Source organism: Accipiter gentilis, chromosome W (genome assembly GCF_929443795.1).
Source record: "Accipiter gentilis chromosome W, bAccGen1.1, whole genome shotgun sequence".
In the NCBI taxonomy this organism is placed as follows: Eukaryota; Metazoa; Chordata; class Aves; order Accipitriformes; family Accipitridae; genus Astur; species Astur gentilis.
Window position 1 is genome coordinate 7,386,350 of NC_064918.1, and position 21,244 is coordinate 7,407,593.

Here is a 21,244-nt window from a genome sequence, read left to right on the forward strand (position 1 = left end):
AACCCATTACATCAGTATCTCCTGGGTAACTGAACTTGTAATAAGTAAGATTGCTTTTATTGTGGGTAGAAAAACAGACTGTATGAAAAACTGATAAAATATTGTGAGAGACTGAAAGAGTTAATGTCTCAAACATTGTGGTGGGGCAAGTTCTGCTTAAAGACAAACCCTGCACAGCAAGGAACCAAGATGAAAAGCCCATCAGCTCAGACATCAGCAACAGGAGGGGGAGGGTGTGCTGGAGGGTGGGCAGCTCCCTGTTCTGATAAGCTATTCTGATACAAAGATCAAACAATGGCCACATCTGCAGTGAAGGAGAAGTTACTCCCCAAATGACCCCCTAGCCTAAAGGCTCACAAACTGCTCATTAGCCTGACGAGTTCGGGTGCCCACCCAAAGGAGGGGCAAGGATGATAAAAGGACACAAACTGAAGCCCCAGGTGCGCAAGCCCATGGGGACTGGACCCCTCGGCTGACTGGACCCCTAGACTGAACCAACCGATGATGGACCCAAGACAGGTGAAATCTTTCTCTCTTCCTTTCTCTGTCTTCTTCTCTCTTTCCTTTTCCACAATCCCTACACTTCATCCATTTCAAGATATAAACCGTTGACCAAGTCTGAGACTAAGTGGATCCAGCTGCCCCTGGGCCCTTCTTTGAGGAGGAGTCTAGAAAGCAAGGGGGTCTGCTCTGAACCTCGTGACTCAATGGGAGGGATCTCCTTATTCCTTGAATTGATTTTATATGGTTACACAGTTTACAGAATTAGTCTTATGCCAATTCCTGTTGTGAGAAACCCTGCCACTTACTATCATGCCTTCCCAGTTCAGTTTGCTTCTGTCATGAATAAAATCTTTTGATGCCTTGAACAAAGGCAGAAGAAGTAAAATTTTACTGTATTGCTGTACTAATGAACTTTTGCTTGCTTGAAAACTTCAAAATTTTGGTATATACTAATTAGATAAGAAAAACCTTGAGCTTTGTCAATGGTATGCTCTAAAGGCGCCAACAGACAGGAGGCCTCAAGCCTGATGTGCCTTGGATCCTGATGATAAGCTTTGAGTTCTGCTGAGATTTTGTAATTAAAACTTGCCAAGGCCAGCTAACTAGGAGAAAGAGATGACCCACACTGCGTGTGACCAAAGGGTGGACACTATGTAAATGATAATATGAATATGTATGACTGGAATAATATAAATTTCTGCTTGTTGTAGGTAACGGTGTGCATGATAGGTGGAGTGATCCCCCATGCACCCAGTGCTGCAATAAAGAATGCCTGCTTTCTAAAAGTCCAAAATTGAGTCTTAGAGAGTTTCTTCGACTGGCTTTTTCAGTAACACTTTATCTGATCATTTGATGTCGTTTCACCTTAATTTAGCCTGAGGGAATTTTGAATTAAACATGACTCCCTGGTCTGTCCAGTCTGGGTCATGACAAATATGTGAATGCTATTCCTATTGTTTTGCTTTTCATTCAAACAAAAAAATAAGAAAGCATTAATGGATTTTATGCTTAATTCAGTGAGCGGCACCCCAGTAGAACTGAATACTGAACTCTTTATAGCAGCACATAGTGCTCTACCTACTTTGCTTTTTGTAATAGCAAAACAAACTTCAAGGAGTATTAGGTAGCAAAGCAGTTACACATTTATCTTTAACTCTGAGGCACTAGATGCTGTACTGTAAAAATTGCATTTGAGAAGACCAGTCCTGTGAGCGGCAGGACAAAACATCCAGAGAGCTACCAAAAAATGTAAAAGGCAGCCGTGTCATCTTCAAGAGCACAAGATTACACACTAGCAAAACTCCAAGCTCCAACAACAGGGAAGCTTTATTTTAACATGCATAATTTGAATATGTGCAAAAAGTGCATCTTTGTGTTCTATATTGCTAGATTTCAAAAATTATGTTTCTTTTGTTTATAATATAGTAATGGTAAAGTTTTCTATTTTATTTCAACCACCATTTCTACACAAATATCAATCAGACAAAAGACCTGGTTTTTTCCCCCGTTATTAAGATGAAGTCACTACCACTTACCAAAAGCAGATTAACATCCTCAGACTGAGAGCATAGGAAAGGAGCATTAAAAATTGGTGAATGTATATATTTAACAGGGTGCAGATTTTCTAGTCTAATGAACAGCTTCATCTGATAGGGTGTCGTGGTTTAACCCCAGCCAGCAACTAAGCACCATGCAGCCGCTCACTCACTTCCCCCCCACCCAGTGGGATGGGGGAGAGAATCAGAAAAAAAAAAAGTAAAACTCGTGGACTGAGATAAAAACAGTTTAATAGGACAAAAAAGAAGAAACTAATAATGATAACAATAATAAAATGACAATAATAATAATAAAAGGATTGGAATATACAAGTGATGCACAATGCAATTGCTCACCACTCTCCAACTGATGCCCAGTTAGTTCCCGAGCCCCACTCCTCCCGGTTTATATACTAGACATGATGTCACATGGTATGGAATACCCTGTTGGCCAGTTTGGGTCAGCTGCCCTGGCTGTGTCCCCTCCCAACTTCTTGTGCCCCTCCAGCCTTCTTGCTGTCTGGGCATGAGAAGCTGAAAAATCCTTGACTTGAGACTAATCATTACTTAGCAACAACTGAAAACATCAGTGTGTTATCAACATTCTTCTCATACTGAACTCAAAACATAGCACTGTACCAGCTACTAGGAAGACAATTAACTCTATCCCAGCTGAAACCAGGACATAGGAGTAGCAAATTAAATATTTTCTGAGCATAGCTTAGAAAAATAACAGTTCATAGATCTGTTCTTTGTCCTTTTAAAGAGATGTTTGTCTCAGCTGTGAAGACAATCTATCCAGTTTTCAGCACAACTCTTTGTCTTAGAATTAATTATTTCTTCCACAACCCCAGTGGCTGCAGATAGTGTTGCTATACCTGGTTTCAGGACACCTGACCATTCACAGAATCCCTTGGAAATTATCAGGTTTTAGGGACCTTCAAATAAATAATTTAATGAAGACAGGTTGTCACTGCTTTGGTTGACTTTGAGTATAGCCCTGTAGGAGACTATTTATTACTTATCCTCTCAGAAGACAGCATCACATTTAGGGGGGGTTTAGTTAGATATTCAAAGTTAATTTATAATGCATTAAGTAGCCAACTAGGAAGTTGTTTTAATACTGTGTCTGTTAAATAATGGAAAAATGTGTTTATAGCATCACTTAAATTCACCATCAAGCTATTTTTTTAATGAAGTTCACTTTTAAAGTTAAATCACTCATGAAAAACTTACTTGCAACCACTAATCAACAACTTTCCTTGTAACCACTTTCAGTAGGGAACTGAAAGATGCTCACATGACACCTTAACAATTCAACCTTCTATCATACTACTCTGCTTACATTTTTTTAATCCTGTCCGGAGATACAGCAATCTAATGACCCATTTTATCTTGCTCTATCTATTTACTACCACTCATCTTTATAAAATTTGGCCTTTGGAGATCAGTGTGATAAAATTCAAATTAATTTATTTGTAGTTAATCTGCCATCTTCTGAGAATCTGTGTGGATAAATATTTAAGAAAAATATAGTGTATTAGTAATACTTAGGGTTAAATTCAATGTCCTGGTTTAGGCTGGGATAGGGTTAATTTTCTTAGTAGCTGGTACAATGCTGTGTTTTCGATTTAGTTTGAGAATAATGTTGATAACACACTGATGTTTTAGTTGTTGCTAAGTAGTACTTATCCTAAGTAAGTTAAGGATTTTTCAGTTTCCCATGCTCTGCCAGCAAGCAGGTGTACAAGAAGCTGGGAGGGAGCATAGCCAGGACAGTTGACCCAAACTAGCCAAAGGGATATTCCATACCATAGAACATCATGCTCAGTATATAAACCAGGGGGAGTTGGCTGGGAGGGGTGGATCGCTGCTCGGGCATCAGTCAGTGGGTGGTGAGCAATTCAATTGCATTGTGCATCGCTTGTCTTTTCTTGGGTTTTATTTATCTCTCTTTTTGTTATATTCCTTTTCATTACAGTTATTATTATTATATTTTATTATTATTTTTGTTATTATTATATTTTATTTTATTTGTTATTAAACTGTTTGTATCTCAACCCACAAGTTTTACTTTCTTTTCCCGATTCTCCTCCCCATCCCACTGGGAGCGGGGAGGCGTGAGTGAGCAGCTGTGTGGTACTTAGTTGCTGGCTGGGGTTAAACCATAACATTCAGTCTCTATAACAAATCCAAGAAAGGCTTTTCCAGCTACTTGGAAGGAGAGTGCACAAGTTTAGACTATGCAGGGGACAGTTCCCATTTTGTAATTCAATAGAAAAATGAAGTAAAAATGACTTCATAAAAGGAATCAAATAAGCTCTGCAAAATGTCAGGCTTTAAGGCTAGATAGAAAGACTAAGTAAACAAGAATATGGAATGTTTTTCTACTGATTTTAGTAGGTTTAGCAGGCCTTGAAATTCTTAAATATCTCTTATTTGAAAGGGGAAAAAAAGCTTTGAGAATGCATTACCACCGATGACACTGTATTTTTGCTGCCAGGTGGAATAAGCACTGGAAGATATGGTTTATGGTTGTTTATTCACAAATTCATTTGGGGTGGAGATTTTGATTGCATATTCTTATTCAAGTTGCCAGGTGAGACAAGCAGACCTGGTGAGTTGTGGGGGTTGCCATACCCATTTCCTGTTTAAAAACCAGATAAATTAAAAAAGAAAAAAAAGGAGAGAAGAGTCATAAGCTCAAAGGTATTTCTTAAGACTGACCGTTAAAAATTTCAAAGAAAAAATTCAAATACATGTATCAAGTAGTGTATCTATATAGGAAAATACAACTCATGCCATATTTGGAACAACTGTTCTTAAAATGCTTTCCTTCATGGCAGATGATATTTCACTGATGTGCTGAATTTTAGCTTGATTATATGACTCTGATATACTGTGCACTCAAAGGAGCCAAGATCTAACTTTTGCCTTAAAGAGAATTAGGAAAGTCAGACAATATTATGGCTTTCAAAGAAAAGTCAAAGCTATGCTGTGTTTTCTCAACAAGGACAGAGGATTCTGACTTGCCTGACTCAGCCCTTTCCAGTTCATGATTTTGTTTTGTTTTTAACCACAGGATGAATACAGCAAGGCTATAATTTCCAGAAAAGGCAGGGGGAGGAATAGGAAGATTCTTAAATGTTTTTGGCTCTCTTTCTTCACAGTTTTTGGTCCTGATTCTGTCAACACTAAAGTCCATGGGAGCTAGAGCATGTCCTTATTTGGAACATGCCGCCTTATTCTTAATCTTCATTTCTTTGCTGATTTCTGCAAGCCCCAATAACAATTCTGAGAAGCTAATGCTTAAATTTTTTTTTCAGAAATTAGTTTCCTTCACTCACTAAATAATACTGACAATTGTATATCAGTACTGTTACTGAGATACCATCCCACTAAAAATGAGACCTCCTTTTTTTAATCCATCTGATTTCATTTCCTAACCTCACAAAGTTTGGGGAAAGAGATGACTTTTTAGCATAGCCTTGAAATTCTGTCACTACAGGGTCAAGAGAGATACAGAAACTGCGCAGTCATAGTGAGGAAATAGTAGGACAATTAATATAGAAAGAGAGAAATTTCACATATAAATACCAAGAAAACAAATTTTAGGGAAGACATTTTGTTCTGGGCTCATCTTTTGTTTACAGCTAGCAAGCTGCAACACACAAGCTAAAAACAGTGTGGGAAGATGAGCTAGTGAGCACAGAAAAGACCTATGAATTAGAAGCCCTGGAATTTCACAATTTCCTTTGTAGTCCAAAATTTGGTGAAGCACTCAGTATCTCGCTTTTTTCATATGTGAAATGGGGGTTATAGCCCTAATGAACATAACTGCATAATAGAGCTAAATTTAATAGTCTATGAGGTGGTGTCGAGGTTTAACCCCAACCAGCAACTAAGCACCATACAGCCGCTCACTCACGCCCCCACACCCAGCAGGATGGGGGAGAAAATTGGGAAAAAAAAGTAAAACTTGTGGATTGAGATAAGAACAGTTTAATAGGACAAAAAAGAAGAAACTAATAATGATAATGATAACAATAATAAAATGACAATAATAATAATAAAAGGATTGGAATATACAAGTGATGCACAGTGCAATTGCTCACCACCCGACGACCGATGCCCAGTCAGTTCCCGAGCAGCGATTCCCCCCACCCCCCACTCTGCCCAGTTTATATACTAGACGATGTCACATGATATGGAATACCCTGTTGGCCAGTTTGGGTCAGCTGCCCTGGCTGTGTCCCCTCCCAACTTCTTGTGCCCTTCCAGCCTTCTTGCTGGCTGGGCATGAGAAGCTGAAAAATCCTTGACTTGAGACTAAACACTACTTAGCAACAACTGAAAACATCAGTGTGTTATCAACATTCTTCTCATACTGAACTCAAAACATAGCACTGTACCAGCTACTAGGAAGACAGTTAATTCTATCCCAGCTGAAATCAGGACAGATGGCCATAAAAATAACAGTAAATGAGAGTGAATCTGTTTTCTAGTTTGGATAATGAAGTATGCCCAAGCATTACTACCATTAAATCATATTTTTAATTTGCAAGCACATTAACTAATTGTATTAATCAGATCAGCAACTTCATGAAGAAAATTAATCAAGGGCTATTAAATGCAAAATTACCACTTCAGGCTCTGGAACACCCTGAACCATGAAAACTAGGATTGGGACACAGGGGAAGTATTACTAATTAAGTGCTTGACTCTCATAATCTTTGGGTACCCACTGGTCTGCCCTGGCTTGTTTATTCTTATGCTTTTACTTATAATGATCTTCCAACATTTTGAAAAAAGAATTTAAGATCAAAACTTAAATGAACTCCGATCATGTTAGAGATTTTAAACAAAAATACTCTTTATAGTTAGTCTGGTTGTTTATTTCCTTAATAATATCTTACACTTAGTGAGACAAAATGAATTAGTTTAAAAAAAGTGTATTTCACACTTATCAAGCAAAAATAACAGAACACTGGCAAGAATTTCCCATTTCATGTTAGGATTTTTCTTAAGTCAACAATTGCTCTCAACATAGATTTGCTATATTTTAAGCTCTAATTAATGCTATGTGTTCTTACAAGTGAAGAGATTAAAAGGGTCATTTTAAATATACAATATTGGTTTTTTTCTAGAAACTACAGTGCCTTTTAAAAGCTGAACTTTGGTTTGACAAACTGAAGACTGGAAAAACAGTTATGACATGGATGAAAGGATCAAGAGAAGAAACTGAAGCAAGAGTTTTTCTGATGCTGGTTTCATACAGGAGCTATTTTACCAAAAGTAAAACTGCCTTGTGAAATCTTTTCTATGACAAGCATTTGTTCAGAGTGTGAAAATAAAGCTGTTTGAAGAAACAATGTAGTTTTTTAAAATTCTGCAGTATGCTATCTAAGATATTTAAGGAAACAGCACACACTGTAGCCTATATGTTTGTTTTTACGCTTGCAATTTTTGGAAAAAAGAGACCTTTACAAGAAAGCACTCCTGTTACCTACAGAAGATTTACTTAGTATAATTTCCTGTTAAAAAACTAAGAGAAAGAATGCATCCTCATCAAATTATACTGTTCAGAAACTTTATTCAGACCTTTAATATTATTTACCTACTGATGTAAAATATTTTGAACAGTGATGACATTTCTTATATTTATATTTTTAGAACTTTTTTTTTTAAGAACTACTGCAATCTTCTCTTTACCAATGGATTTCTGCTGTTCATGGCATATTATGCCAGCTAGCATTTTTGAGCCATAAAATAACCATTCTTCCTTCCAGCCACCAAATCGTTATTCTTTTGGTATAATGTGGATTCTGGAATGTAGGACTGTGGAATTTAAACCAATGATATAGAAACCCATTATTTAAAAATCAATGATGAATGCATGCGTGTGGCTTGCAGCTAAGAAAAGTCTGCATTTAAACTATCTCTTTAAACCATATTCTCCTTACTCAAAAAGCTGTGGCTTGCTCTGAGGCAGCTGTCCCAACTTCAGATAAATCCACCAAAGAAAATGGTCTCATTTACATTCAGAGGTGTGCACACACACACAAAGTATAAAACACAACATTTTTTACCTTTTCTTAAATATGTTATCACAGAGGGTCTACCAACGTCACTGATTGGCTCAGCTTTGGTCAGCGTCAGGTTCGTCTTGGAGCCGGCTGGAACTGTTTCTCTCCGACATGGGGCAGCACCTGGCATCTTCTCACAGAAGCCACCCTTGCAACAACCCCCCCTCCCGCCCCGCTACCAAAACCTTGCCACGTAAACCCAATGCAATAATGAAAATAAAAAACCAGTGGATGCACAAGTATTAAAGGGCATATGTCAGAATTTGTAAAATTTACAGTATTTTCAATTTTGGAAGTTTTCAGAGAAAAGTATTTTTCTTAGTGTTGTTTGTTATATTGATTTGAAAGAGTAAAAATTTTTTACACATAGAAGAGCTTGTTTCTAGAGAGAACTAATGGAGCAGCACGTCATGAAATGCAGTACCAGACTTTGTATTTGGGCTAATGGCACAATATAAAGATAAATACTTTCTGAGCATAGAATGCTCTTCTTGGGCATGTTGCCATATACTGCAATTAGGCACAAGTGCCATTAAATCTAGAGAGAATTTTGTCCAAGTACAGATTGCATGATTAATCCTTATGGTATCCCTTTTTAAAAACTCACATCCAGAAAAGCTATTTTTATGCACTGGTAGTTAGTCAATAAAAATTAATACAGACTATTAATCTAGTCCTGGGAAACTACTATTTGAACTATGCTGCAAATTAAAGTACAACTATCTTAAATGGTCACTTCTGTATTGTAAGAATTTAAGGGTAAGAATAAGGCACAAGTTTATTCATGATAGGATAGACAGTAAAGTTTATTTCTTTTCCTTCATACCCCATTAGTAACATCTGCACCTGACATATAGGTTAGCTCACTGGTATGACAGTGCTTGCAAACTGGCTGCAATTCTTGATATTCTCAGAGTTATAGAAATGCTTCTCTACCGAGCATTTAAGTTTGGAACCTTTCCACATATTAAGGTAACACAAATAAGGAGTGAATAATTTATTTCTGTATCTCTCAACATTCTTGAACAGCATTGTCATGAGTTCAAAGTCTCAAAGTATAAAAATCAGACAATTTTTGTATTTTGACTTCTTGAAGTTTAGATTCTGTTGATTTTTTATTTTATCATTTCAAAAAAACCAAAAACGCAATTAATGAACAAAACCTCTATAGTAGTCCTAGAAGAGTTAAGATGACGACAATAAATACATTCTTTCTTTGCTTTTTTCTTTAATTTACTCTAATGCTTTTCACTGACCATATGGGTTGAGAATTTGCAAGATGTTTAGGAACCTGGGATGACTACTTCCCATTAATTTTAAGAGGAAACAGCTTTCAAATTTTTAAAGGAGTTTTAATAAATATTAGTAGTCATTTCAAGTTCTCAACAAGCATATGCTTTTACTTGTGGAAATGATCATAATTCTTCCAAGGAGAATATGTACATTCCATTTCATGGAGGATTCATATTTCTTATTGTGCTATGTTAAATACAAATAATGTATATGTGACATTATGACTGACCACCAAGCCTGTCAAAAGGAATGTTAAGTTTAGAATGGGTCTATATAAATATGAGATCAAACTATGCTATAATTCACCTTGGAATTTATAACATAAGAAAAATAAATTAAAAATGAATAAATGCAGTAATAGAAATTTTGCTATTGTCACATTCAGTTTTACACTCTTCACTTGATTCAGTTTTCCACTACTTAGAAGAATGGTAATTGTGCCTAATAGTAATTACAAGGCAATGAATAGGTGCCTTTCTCTTCTTGCATCTTATGCGTATATATTTTTTTAATGCATAAGCACTGTTGGAACAGATCTTAGTGTTTACCACCCAAAAAAAATAGATACCAACTATAATGCACTAATGCCAGGAAGTTGTACTGGTGTTGATCTACACGTACTTTTAAAAAAGCTAATTGAAGGTTCTTACTCACATGTTGCATGTTAGTCATTTGACAGTACATGACCTTTACTAACTACAAGTGGTAGAAGAAAACAAATCTGCAAATATGTTAATCCAGTGTGGGGGTTGACCCTGGCTGGGTGCCAGGTGCCCACCAAAGCCACTCTATCACTCCCCCTCCTCAGCTGGACAGGGGGGGAGAAAATATAACAAAAGGCTCGTGGGTCAAGATAAGGACAGTTTAATAAAGTGAAAGCAAAGGTCACGTACGAAAGCAAAGAAAAACAAATGATGTTATTCTCTACTTCCCATCAGCAGGCAATGTCTAGCCACTTCCTGGGAAGCAGGGCTTCAGTACGCGTAGTGGTTGCCCCAGAAGACAAAGATGTCCCACTTCTGTCTCCCTTTACTTAGCTTTTATATCTGAGCTGACATCATATGGTATGGAATATCTGTTTGGTTAGTTTAGGTCAGCTCTCCTGGTTATGTCCCCTCCCAAGATCTTGCCCAGCCCCAGCCTGACGTTGAGGGGGGGGGGGGCAAAAATGTTGGAGAGACAGCCTTGATGCTGTGCCAGCACTGCTCAGCAGTAGCCAAAACACTGGTGTGTTATCAACACCTTTCTAGCTACTGATGCAGAGCACAGCACTACGAGGGCTGCTCTGGCGAGAATTAACTCCATCTCAGCCAGACCCAATACAATCTCCACCCCTTATTCCATACCATTTGCATCATGCTCAGATCCCACATAATTTAATACAGATATCTTCTAACCATGCCATTGTGTGACTCGGAAATGAGTCCCACTGTGTGATTCAATTCTTTCTGGGGTACCGTATCACCATAAAATTTGCCTTTCATGGCCAAAGATGGTGTTTTGGGCAGTGGCATGGTTTACAGGATATGTTTCTAGCCAACCAGTAGTTGCTTCCACCATGGTGAGTATGTAGCGCTTGCCTTGGTGTGTTCGTGGCAGTAGTCCAATGTAGTCAATTTGCCAGGCCTCCCCATATCGAAAGCCCAGCCACCGCCCTCTGTTCCAGGGACACTTTACTCTGGTGGCTCGTTTGATTGCAGCACATGTTTCACATTCATGAGTGACCTGTGTGATGGCCTCCATGGTCAGGTCCACCCCTCGATCACGAGCCCACCTATATGTTGCATCTCTCCCTAGATATCCCGATGTCTCATGGGCCCATCGAGCTATAAATAGCTCACACTTACTCTCCCATTCCAGGTCCACCTGAGCTATTGCTATTTTGGCAGCCTTGTCTACCTGTTCATTATTTCGATGTTCTTTAGTGGCACGGCTTTTGGGCACGTGAGCATCTACATGACGTACCTGTAGAGTCATGTGTTCTACGCAGGCAGCAATGTCCTGCCACAGTGTTGCTGCCCAGATGGGTTTACCCCTGCATTGCCAATTGGTCTTCTTCCACTGCTGTAGCCACCCCCATAGGGCATTAGCCACCATCCAGGAGTCAGTATAGAGGTAGAGTACCGGCCACTTTTCTCGTTCAGCAATGTCTAGGGCTAGTTGGATGGCTTTCACTTCTGCAAACTGACTTGATTCACCTTCTCCTTCAGTAGCCTCAATGACTTGTCATGTGGGACTCCACACAGCAGCTTTCCACTTCCGATGGTTCCCTACCACACGACAGGATCCATCAGTAAACAAAGCATAATGCCTTTCGTCTTCTGATAACTCATTATATGGTGGTGCCTCTTGGGCACGAGCCACCTCCTCAGGCAATGCTCCAAAATTTCTGCCTTCTGGCCAGTCCATGATCTCTTCCAGCATTCCTGGATGGTTGGGGTTCCCCATTCGAGCCCATTGCATGATCAACACTACCCACTTACTCCATGTAGCATCAGTTGTGTAATGTGTAGGGGAGATGTTTCCTTTGAACATCCAGTGTAGCACAGGCAATCACAGTACCAAGAGATGTGCTTCTGTATCAACAACTTCTGAAGCAGCTCAAACCCCCTCATATGCTGCTAGTATCTCTTTTTCAGTTGGGGTGTAGCGGGCTTCTGATCCTCGGTACCCCCGGCTCCAAAACCCTAATGGTCGACCTCAGGTTTCTCCTGGTGTTTTCTGCCACAGGCTCCAGGTGAGACCATGCTCCCCAGCTGCAGCGTAGAGTACATTTTGTACATCTGGTCCTGTCCGGACAGGCCCAAGAGCTACCACACAAGCTATTTCCCATTTGATCTTCTCAGAGGCTTGCTGTTGCTCAAGGCCCCACCCAAAATAGTTCTTCTTTCAGGTTATTCGATAGAGAGGGCTCACAAGCTGACTAAAACCTGGAATATGCATTCTCCAGAACCCCACAAGGCCTAGGAAAGCTTGTGTTTCCTTCTCATAAGCTGGTGGAGACATAGGTGCTATCTTGTTAACCACATCCATAGGCACATGGCAATGTCCATCCTGACAATTTACTCCCAAGAACTGAATCTCCTGTGCAGGTCCCTTGACCTTGCTTTTCTTTATGGTGAAACCAGCTTTCAGAAGAACCTGAATTACTCTTTTTCCCTTCTCAAACACTTCTTCTGCCATGTTGCCCCATACAATGATGTCATCGATATATTGTAGATGTTCAGGGGCATCACTCTGTTCCAGTGCAGTTTGGATTAGTCCATGACAAATGGTAGGGCTGTGCTTCCACCCCTGGGGCAGTCGATTCCAAGTGTATGGGATAGCCCTCCACAGGAAAGCAAACTGTGGCCTGTATTCTGCTGACAAAGGGACTGAAAAAAAAAACACTGGCAATGTCAATTGTAGCATACCACTTGGCTGCCTTTGATGCCAGTTCATATTGGAGCTCTAGCATGTCTGGTACAGCAGCACTCAGTGGTGGTGTCACTTTGTTCAGGCCACGATAATCTACTGTTAACCTCCACCCTCCATCAGACTTTTGCACTGGCCATATGGGACTATTAAAAGGTGAGTGAGTCTTGCTGATGACTCCTTTGGCTCTCCAGTTGATGAATCAGCTCATGGATAGGAGCCAGGGAGTCTCAGTTTGTGCAATATTGCCGCCGGTGCACCATCCTGGTAGCGAATGGCACCTGCTGTTCTTCAACTCGCAGCAATCCCACAATGAAGGGATCTTCTGAGAGGCCAGGCAGGGTAGATAGCTGTTTGATCTTCTCTGTGTTCACAGTGGCTACACCAAAAGCCCATCGGTACCCCTTTGGGTCCTTGAAGTACCCTCTCTTGAGGTAGTCTATGCCAAGGATACAAGGGGCCTCTGGGCCAGTCACAATGGGGTGCTTTTCCCACTTGTCCCCTGTTAAGCTCACCTCAGCCTCCAATATAGTCAATTCTTGGCATCCCTGTGTCCCCCCAGAGATCCAGATGGGTTCTGTGCCCTGTACCCTGGTGGCACCAGCGTACACTGTGTACCGTACCAGTGTCTACCAAAGCCTTATACTTCTGTGGGTCTGATGTGCCAGGCCATCAAATCCACACAGTCCAGTATATCTGGTCATCCCTTTCCTCCTCCTGGCCAAAGGCAGGGACCCTCTATTGCTGTTCCTCATCAGAGTATTCACTGTCCAACCCTTGCGGTGCCAGACCAGAAGTCCCCTCATCAAGATCAAGGGAGGTGATCTCAGTCCTTCTGTGTCTGGGTGATCACTGATTGCTGCCTTGTGTCTCTACAGCAACTATGCTGACAGCCTTCTTCTTGGGTGACCCCTTCTTAACAGCTGTCTTCCCTCTCAGTTCACATACACTGGCTTCCAGTTTAAAGGTGGGTTCGCCATCCCACTTCCTCATGTCCTCCCCTTGGTCACGCAGGAAGAACCAGAGTGTACCACGTGGCATACGCATTGGTCTCACTTTCCCACTGACTGGGGCAGGAGAGGACTGATTTCTTGGAGCATCCCTAACAGCCAAGGCACTGTCCTGTAAGGATGAGGAGACACAGAGATTTTCATCAAAGTTTTGGAGCCAAGATGACACTTTCTCCACAGTTGGTGTTTCCACATCTGGGCAATACATTGCTGCCAAGCTGTTAGAATATGATGCTGGGGCACCTTGAATCACCTTCCTCCACATGGCCCATGTGCACAGGACATCCTCTGCATCTTTGGAAACTTCCTCATCATCTAGATCACTGTAGATGACTTCCAGCACTGCTAATTCTCTCAAGTACTGGATGCCTTCATCTGCAGTAGTCCACTTTTCTGAGGAATTCACAAGATCTTCCCTGAATGGATATCTTGCCCTCACACTTGAGAGGAGCCATCTCCAGAGACTGCAAACTGCTGCCTCTTTTCCAATTCCTCTTTCAATTCCCCGGTTTCTAGCGAGGGATCCCAGCTGTTGGGATTCCTTGCCTTCCAATTGCTGACTATCAGCCCCATTATCCCAGCATTGGAGCTGCCAGGCAGCAATCTGCTCACCTGGCTGGCGGCTGTAGTCTTTCTGCAAGTCCTGAAGTTCTGAGGACGTCAGGGACCGGGTAGTTTCTGCTTCCTGTCTAAGTTCCCTCACTCCTTCCTCCAATTTCTTTATCGAAGGACCAGCTTCTAGATTAAACCTTTCCTCTTCTTCTTCTTCCCTCACTAATCGATGGTATGGACCTCTTGATATCCTCGTCCCCTGTTTCTTTTTCACTACTGGGGCAATTACTGTAGTTGTTGTTTGGGTCCCTGCCTTAACCGTGGTCCTCTGAGAGTGTTGAACTAGGGCTCGGTAGGCATAGGCCAGGCCCCAGTACAGTGCGAGAAGCTGCTGGTTTTCATTGGGATAGGCAAGGCACCCTTCTATTAGGTGGCGTGTCAGTTTGCCAGGGTTACTTGCTTGTTCAGATGTAAAATCCCAGATTATGGGAGGTGATAACCGTCCTAGGAATCTGCCCAAATCCTTCCATATACCCTGCCACCCAGGGACCGGTCGCTTGAGGCCACATTTCAGTATTGCCTCACCTGAAACTTGTCTTCTCTTATACCAGGATGAGACCAGATTCCACAATACCCATAATATACCACCAGTATTAATTATTAGTATTGAACAGCTCACATAAGGTTGAACAAGGACCTTGGGAGCCTGCATAATAAAACCATTCACATCAATGCCTGGTAGGGAGAGGGAGATGTGTTCCCTCATCTCCTCCACAAGATAGCTCCCACAACATAGCAAAGCCATCAGTGCCAGGACAAAGCACATAGACATTATTTGTATTAGCATGTTCCTGAGTTCCTTCATTCTCCCCACAAGATAGCTCCTGCAGCACAGCAAAGCAATCAGTGCCAGGACAAAGCACACAGCCATTATTTGCATTACCATGTTCTCAAAGTCAGCAAGATAGAGATAAGGAAGCAGCCAACAAGCTCTGTGACCTGCACAGGAACTTGCCACTTAATAACTAGCTATGGCACGCTTAATGCAAAACTGCCGTTGTCTTGCCCCATGTTGGGCGCCAAAAAGGACTGTGGTGGGTTGACCCTGGCTGGGTGCCAGGTGCCCACCAAAGCCACTCTATCACTCCCCCTCCTCAGCTGGACAGGGGGGGAGAAAATATAACAAAAGGCTCGTGGGTCAGGATAAGGACAGTTTAATATAGTGATAGCAAAGGTCACGCGTGAAAGCAAAAAACCCAAATGATGTTATTCTCTACTTCCCATCAGCAGGCAATGTCTAGCCACTTCCTGGGAAGCAGGGCTTCAGTATGCATAGTGGTTGCTCTGGAAGACAAAAGTGTCCCACTTCTGTCTCCCTTTACTTAGCTTTTATATCTGAGCTGACATCATATGGTATGGAATATCTGTTTGGTTAGTTTAGGTCAGCTCTCCTGGTTATGTCCCCTCCCAAGATCTTGCCCAGCCCCAGCCTGACGTTGAGGGGGGGGGGGGCAAAAATGTTGGAGAGACAGCCTTGATGCTGTGCCAGCACTGCTCAGCAGTAGCCAAAACACTGGTGTGTTATCAACACCTTTCTAGCTACTGATGCAGAGCACAGTGCTATGAGGGCTGCTATGGGGAGTATTAACTCCATCTTGGCTAGACCCAATACATCCAGAAAAAGCCTATCTTTACATTAAAGTACCTGCCCATTTCCACAGCATTACACTAATGGACCTTCTTTACTGAATTCCTGAGAGCCAACTGAGACAGATGTGTGTCCTGGTTTTGGCTGGGATAGAGTTCATTTTCTTCCTAGTAGCTGGTACAGTGCTATGTTTTGAGTTCAGTATTCGAAGAATGTTGATAACACACTCATGGTTTCAGTTGTTGCTAAGTCATGTTTAGACTAAAGTCAAGGATTTTTCAGCTTCTCATGCCCAGCCAGCAAGAAGGCTGGAGGGGCACAAGAAGTTGGCACAGGACACAGCCAGGGCAGCTGACCCAAACTGGCCAACAGGGTATTCCATATCATGTGAGATCGTCTAGTATATAAACTGGGCGGAGTCGGGGTGGGGGGAATTGCTGCTCAGGAACTGACTGGGCATCAGTTGTCGGGTGGTGAACAATTGCACTGTGCATCACTTGTATATTCCAATCCTTTTATTATTATTATTATTGTCATTTTATTATTATCATTATCATTATTAGTTTCTTCTTTTTTGTCCTATTAAACTGTTCTTATCTCAATCCACGAGTTTTGCTTCTTTTCCCGATTTTCTCCCCCATCCCGCTGGGTGGGGGGGAGTGAGTGAGCAGGTGCATGGTGCTTAGTTGCTGGCTGGGGTTAAACCATGACAATTTGGTATATAAAATTTACTGACTTGCTGTGAAAGAATTCTCAGGCATCTTGTGAAATATCAGCTGCTTTTTGTACTGAAATAGGAACTCTTTGCTGTTGTTATAGCTTAAGAAATCAACCATTTCAAATAATGTAAACATAACTGTAAAGATTCCTACAACAATATAGGACTAAGTCGATATCTGACAGTGACATCCTCTCTCTAACTTATTCTTATGATACATGTAGTATAACTGTTAATGGGAAATTCTTGCTCTTTAAGTCTAAAGCTATGTAAAGGACTCTGCTGGCACTACAGTTATGTACTGGGGAAAAACCAGTATTTGGGAATCATTAAAATCCTGTGAATGCTATAGGCAATTTAGGTGTATGTGATGGTCACCTGCTCTGGCAGTGCACAAAGGAAAAGGTTGCACTGTGTATCTTATTTCATGATTCTAGGAGTTATCAAGAAGATCTTGTTTGGGAGCCAAGCAAAAATCCACTGCTCCCATTGCAATAGAGATAAATGGTCTGATCAAATTTGCTAAGGAAAATTGTGTGCATGATTTGTTTATATTTGTAATATATTGTCAAGAAAATGGCTTCCTGTTGAGGATTTCTTGGCTGGGCGAGGGCATGTGAGCAATCCAGCCGTTAGGTGGGAATGAAGCATAAGTTTACAAAGTGCTGGAGCAGACAAGGATGCTGTGCCCTTGTATGCTGGGAAAAAGGAAGATAAGAAGAGCCTGACAAGCAACTCCTGGATGCCAAAGAATGAGATAAGTAACTGCTGGACACCTTGTGAAGAAGCTTGCACAGCCTATAGAGGATAAGATAGTGTCGTGTGAACCAGGGTATTGTACCAATTAGAGTATTGTATAAGGCGTGTGCACAAGCACATAACGTATATAACTGTGCTAAAAGTTTTAGTAAATGGACTTCACTTGATCACATTGGTCTGTGCGTGATTTCCCCTGTGGATCCTCCACAACATTTGGCACCCGAACAGGGACCCTCAGATCAGCACTTTATCGTCTCTATGGGAATTTCTTGGTGCAGCTGAACTGATGAGGAAGCGGAGGAACCGGCCGAAAGTGTTCCTGCTGCCCCGGCAGGATGGCATGAGCTTCAGCTAAGCTGGGAAGCACGACGTGAGCTTCAGCTGAGCTGGGACGCGCGTAAGTTTGAATCTCGCCCTGAGCTGGGAAAACGAGGAGACGCGCGGAAGCTTGAATCTCGCCCTGATTAGGTGAGCGGTCGGAGAAGGAGATGGGGTTGGACAAAAGGCAGGAAGCAGTCCTAAAACTCCTTCGTAATTTTCTCTCTGAGAGAGGACTGAAATTCGATAATTCTGTGTTAAAGGGGTTACTTTTATGGGCCTGGGAGAAAGAACTTATCCCGAATGTAAATGTCGCATTTGAAGAAGCGACCTGGGATAATATAGGCAAGGCGCTGTGGGACGCTACTAACTGCAAGGGGGGTAAGGTGAAGGAGATGAAAAAATATGCAGCGCTCGGGAAAGTAATTCGAGACACGCCGGAGGCAATGAGGGCGGACCGGGAGGTAGCCACCGCTGCCCGCGCGGCCGTGACCCCCTCTGCTGCCTCCACGGCTGCCGCATCAGCCTACCCCGCTGGAGTTGGGGGGACATTCTCTACACAACTATCTCCACCCCCCCAACATCCATTTCTGTTAACGCTGAGACGCCTGCACAGACGCAGCCTTTGCCTATACCCAGCCAGGCCGTTGGCGCCGAAAAAATTCTCCCGTCGTCTGTTACTCCACAAGAAACAAGGGAATTAGGGGGGGCCGATTGTCGCCCGACAGATCCGAAGCCGATAGACTCGGGGGTGACTAATGCGGATAAACAGATTGCGGGGGTGAGGGAACCATCTCCATCGGGTAGTGCGATGGAAGAGCTGAGGGAGGTGGTGAACCAATTACAAAAACTGACAGTACGGTCGGAAGAGCTCCTGAGGGAGGTGGTGCACCCATTACAAAAAATGACAGTACGGTCGGGAGAGACAGAAGTGAGGGAGAAACGTTCACCCTCCCGAAAGGATGAACCGAGAAGGCATGAGAATGAAGATTCTGGCCGTATACCAGTCCCGCTCCCTCCCCCCTCTTCTCGCCACCCCCTCCCCCCTCCCCCGGCACCTCCCCTCCCGCCGCAGCCCCCGCCGCCTCCCGCCCCCTTCTCCCCGCCCCCTCCCACCACCCCCTCCCGCCCCCCTCCCTCCGCCCCTCCCTTTCCGCCCCCCCTCCGCCCACTTGCAGCGGCGCGTGTCAGCCGGCCATGGAGCGGCCACCGCGGCCGGCCCCCGGGCAGAACCGTCCGCGCCCCCGCCACCGCTAGTAAATCCATCCCGCCTCTCGGGACCAGAGACGGTGAATCCAACTGCGCCCGCGATAGACGCGGAGCCGCTTGTAATATCCGCTGCAGAAGAAAGGCAGAGACATTGGAGGGGTGTAATAAAAGATGCCATTATAGAAGGGACTATGCTCCAAGCATTCCCAGTTATTGCATCAAATGGACAGAAAAAATGGGAGGCGTTTGACTGGAAGGTCATTGAGAAATTAAGGAATGCTGTAAGTCAGTACGGAATCAAATCTGCGTTAACTCACCAAATGCTGCAATTCATTTTTTCTGCTGATACACTGATACCTCAAGATATTAAACAGCAAGCACAGTTGGTTTTGACACCCGCCCAAATGTTAGTGTTTTTCTGGCAGTGGGAGACGTTCTGTGATAGGGAACAAGCAACACCACGACAACAAACAGATCCCTTATGGGGAGTAACCACGCAGATGCTGATGGGTACGGGACCCTTCGCATCAGGGAACGCTCAGTTTACAGTGTATCTCAGTACAATGTACTGAGGTTCATCATCTATCACAGTCCTTGGCGTATCAAGCTTTCCTTACCATACCAAACAATATGCGCAGCCATGCTTTTACCCAGGTGAAACAGGAGTATAACGAACCTTTTGCACAGTTTATTAATAGACTGCATAGGGCAATCTACGACCACCGTGACATGAACGAGGGCATGAAAGAAAACATGTTCAAAATAGTCGCTTTTGAAAATGCTACTGAAAAGACACGCAAAGCATTGTGTAATTTGCCGAAAAATGTAGACGTCGTTGATATGATAGAATACATGGATCGATCAGTGGACTCACAGAAAACTGCCTATGTTGCCACAGCTCTCCAAGGAGCTACAAAGAAGCACAAGGCCAGTAAGACACCCTTGGTCAAGTGTTTTAACTGTGGCAAATGTGGACACATTAGGAGCAAATATACAGGTACTGCTAACAGTAAGTGCTGCAACAAGTGTAAGAAAGATAACCATACCACCAAGAATACAGGAAGCAGGGAAACTTTACACCGACTGCAAAGGCCCCTCACGCAACGACACAAATGCAAGGGGCTTGGGCTGCCAGCCCTCAGGCAGCCTCACAACCACCAGATCCGCCACCGCAGGAAGCTCCGGAGTGGAAGTGGAAACCGCAGTACACATTCAACATAAAGGGATAATTGGGGTTCGGGCTTAGTGCATTTTTAATGGGGCAATCTTCAACAGCTCTAGAAGGAATTCTGGTAGTCCCAGGGCTTATTGATGCAGATTATTGTGGGACTGTGAGAATTATGATTCATGTTTTAATCCCTCCTGTTTCTATTCCTAAAGTTACCAGAATAACACAATTAGTTCCATTCAGGTCGTGTGTTCTGAACCCAGGTGAAATACAACGTGGAGATGGTGGATTCGGCTCCACAGGGAAACTGCAGGTATACCTTGCCATGGACACAACAAGAGGTAAACCAGAAAAGGTAGTGCAATTGGAAGGGCCTGATGGAGTTATCGTCAAGAAACCAATGACAATCAATACAGGAGCTGATGTTACGATTATTTCACGATGCATTTGGCCTCCATCATGGCCATTGATCAATCCAAATTTTGGTATTGCAGGGATAGGGGTGATGTGCGGAAAACGGACTCCACAATCAGTGAGATTGTAAAGTAGGTATGTTCATTCAGCGCTGGGCGGCGCGGGGGGTAGTCCCACCAAAGTCGTGCGCGCGCGACTCGGCAGTTCACCTCAAGTTTATACAGTCAGGTATTACATATTTACAATACGCCTATACATATGCATGACCTATCCCCGCTCCATATTAAAATTAGCTCCAAGAGGTCATTTCCATAGTCTCCTCCCAACTGCGCCTGCGCAGGGCCTCTTTATGGTGGTTGTCTGGCGGTCGCAGAGATGAAGATAGATGACTCCTCTTCGTCACCGCTAGTAACCTTTTTCCTTGCGCAGGCTCAGTGATTTCTTGGTATTCACCCAAGCCGCAAGACCAGTCTTAGCTGGCTCTTGGGGCCTGCTCCTGCTTCTTATCAAGGACTGTCTTTACCTCATTGGCTGGTTCTTGGCACCAGCTCTTCTTATCAAGGACTGTCTCTACCTCAGCTAATTTCAACAATGTAAGCACTAAACATCATCTTTC

At 42.8% G+C, this 21,244-nt stretch overlaps 1 protein-coding gene across 1 annotated transcript in view; it reads right to left on the minus strand.

The window, feature by feature from the left end:
- The window catches only part of LOC126035393 (myocyte-specific enhancer factor 2C-like), an 81,730-nt gene that overhangs the window by 20,425 nt on the left and 40,061 nt on the right, over positions 1–21,244 (minus strand). Inside the window, 2 exon segments of the mRNA XM_049793954.1 lie at positions 2,040–2,063; positions 4,514–4,686. Of these exon segments, the coding sequence (XP_049649911.1) occupies positions 2,040–2,063; positions 4,514–4,686 (197 nt within the window).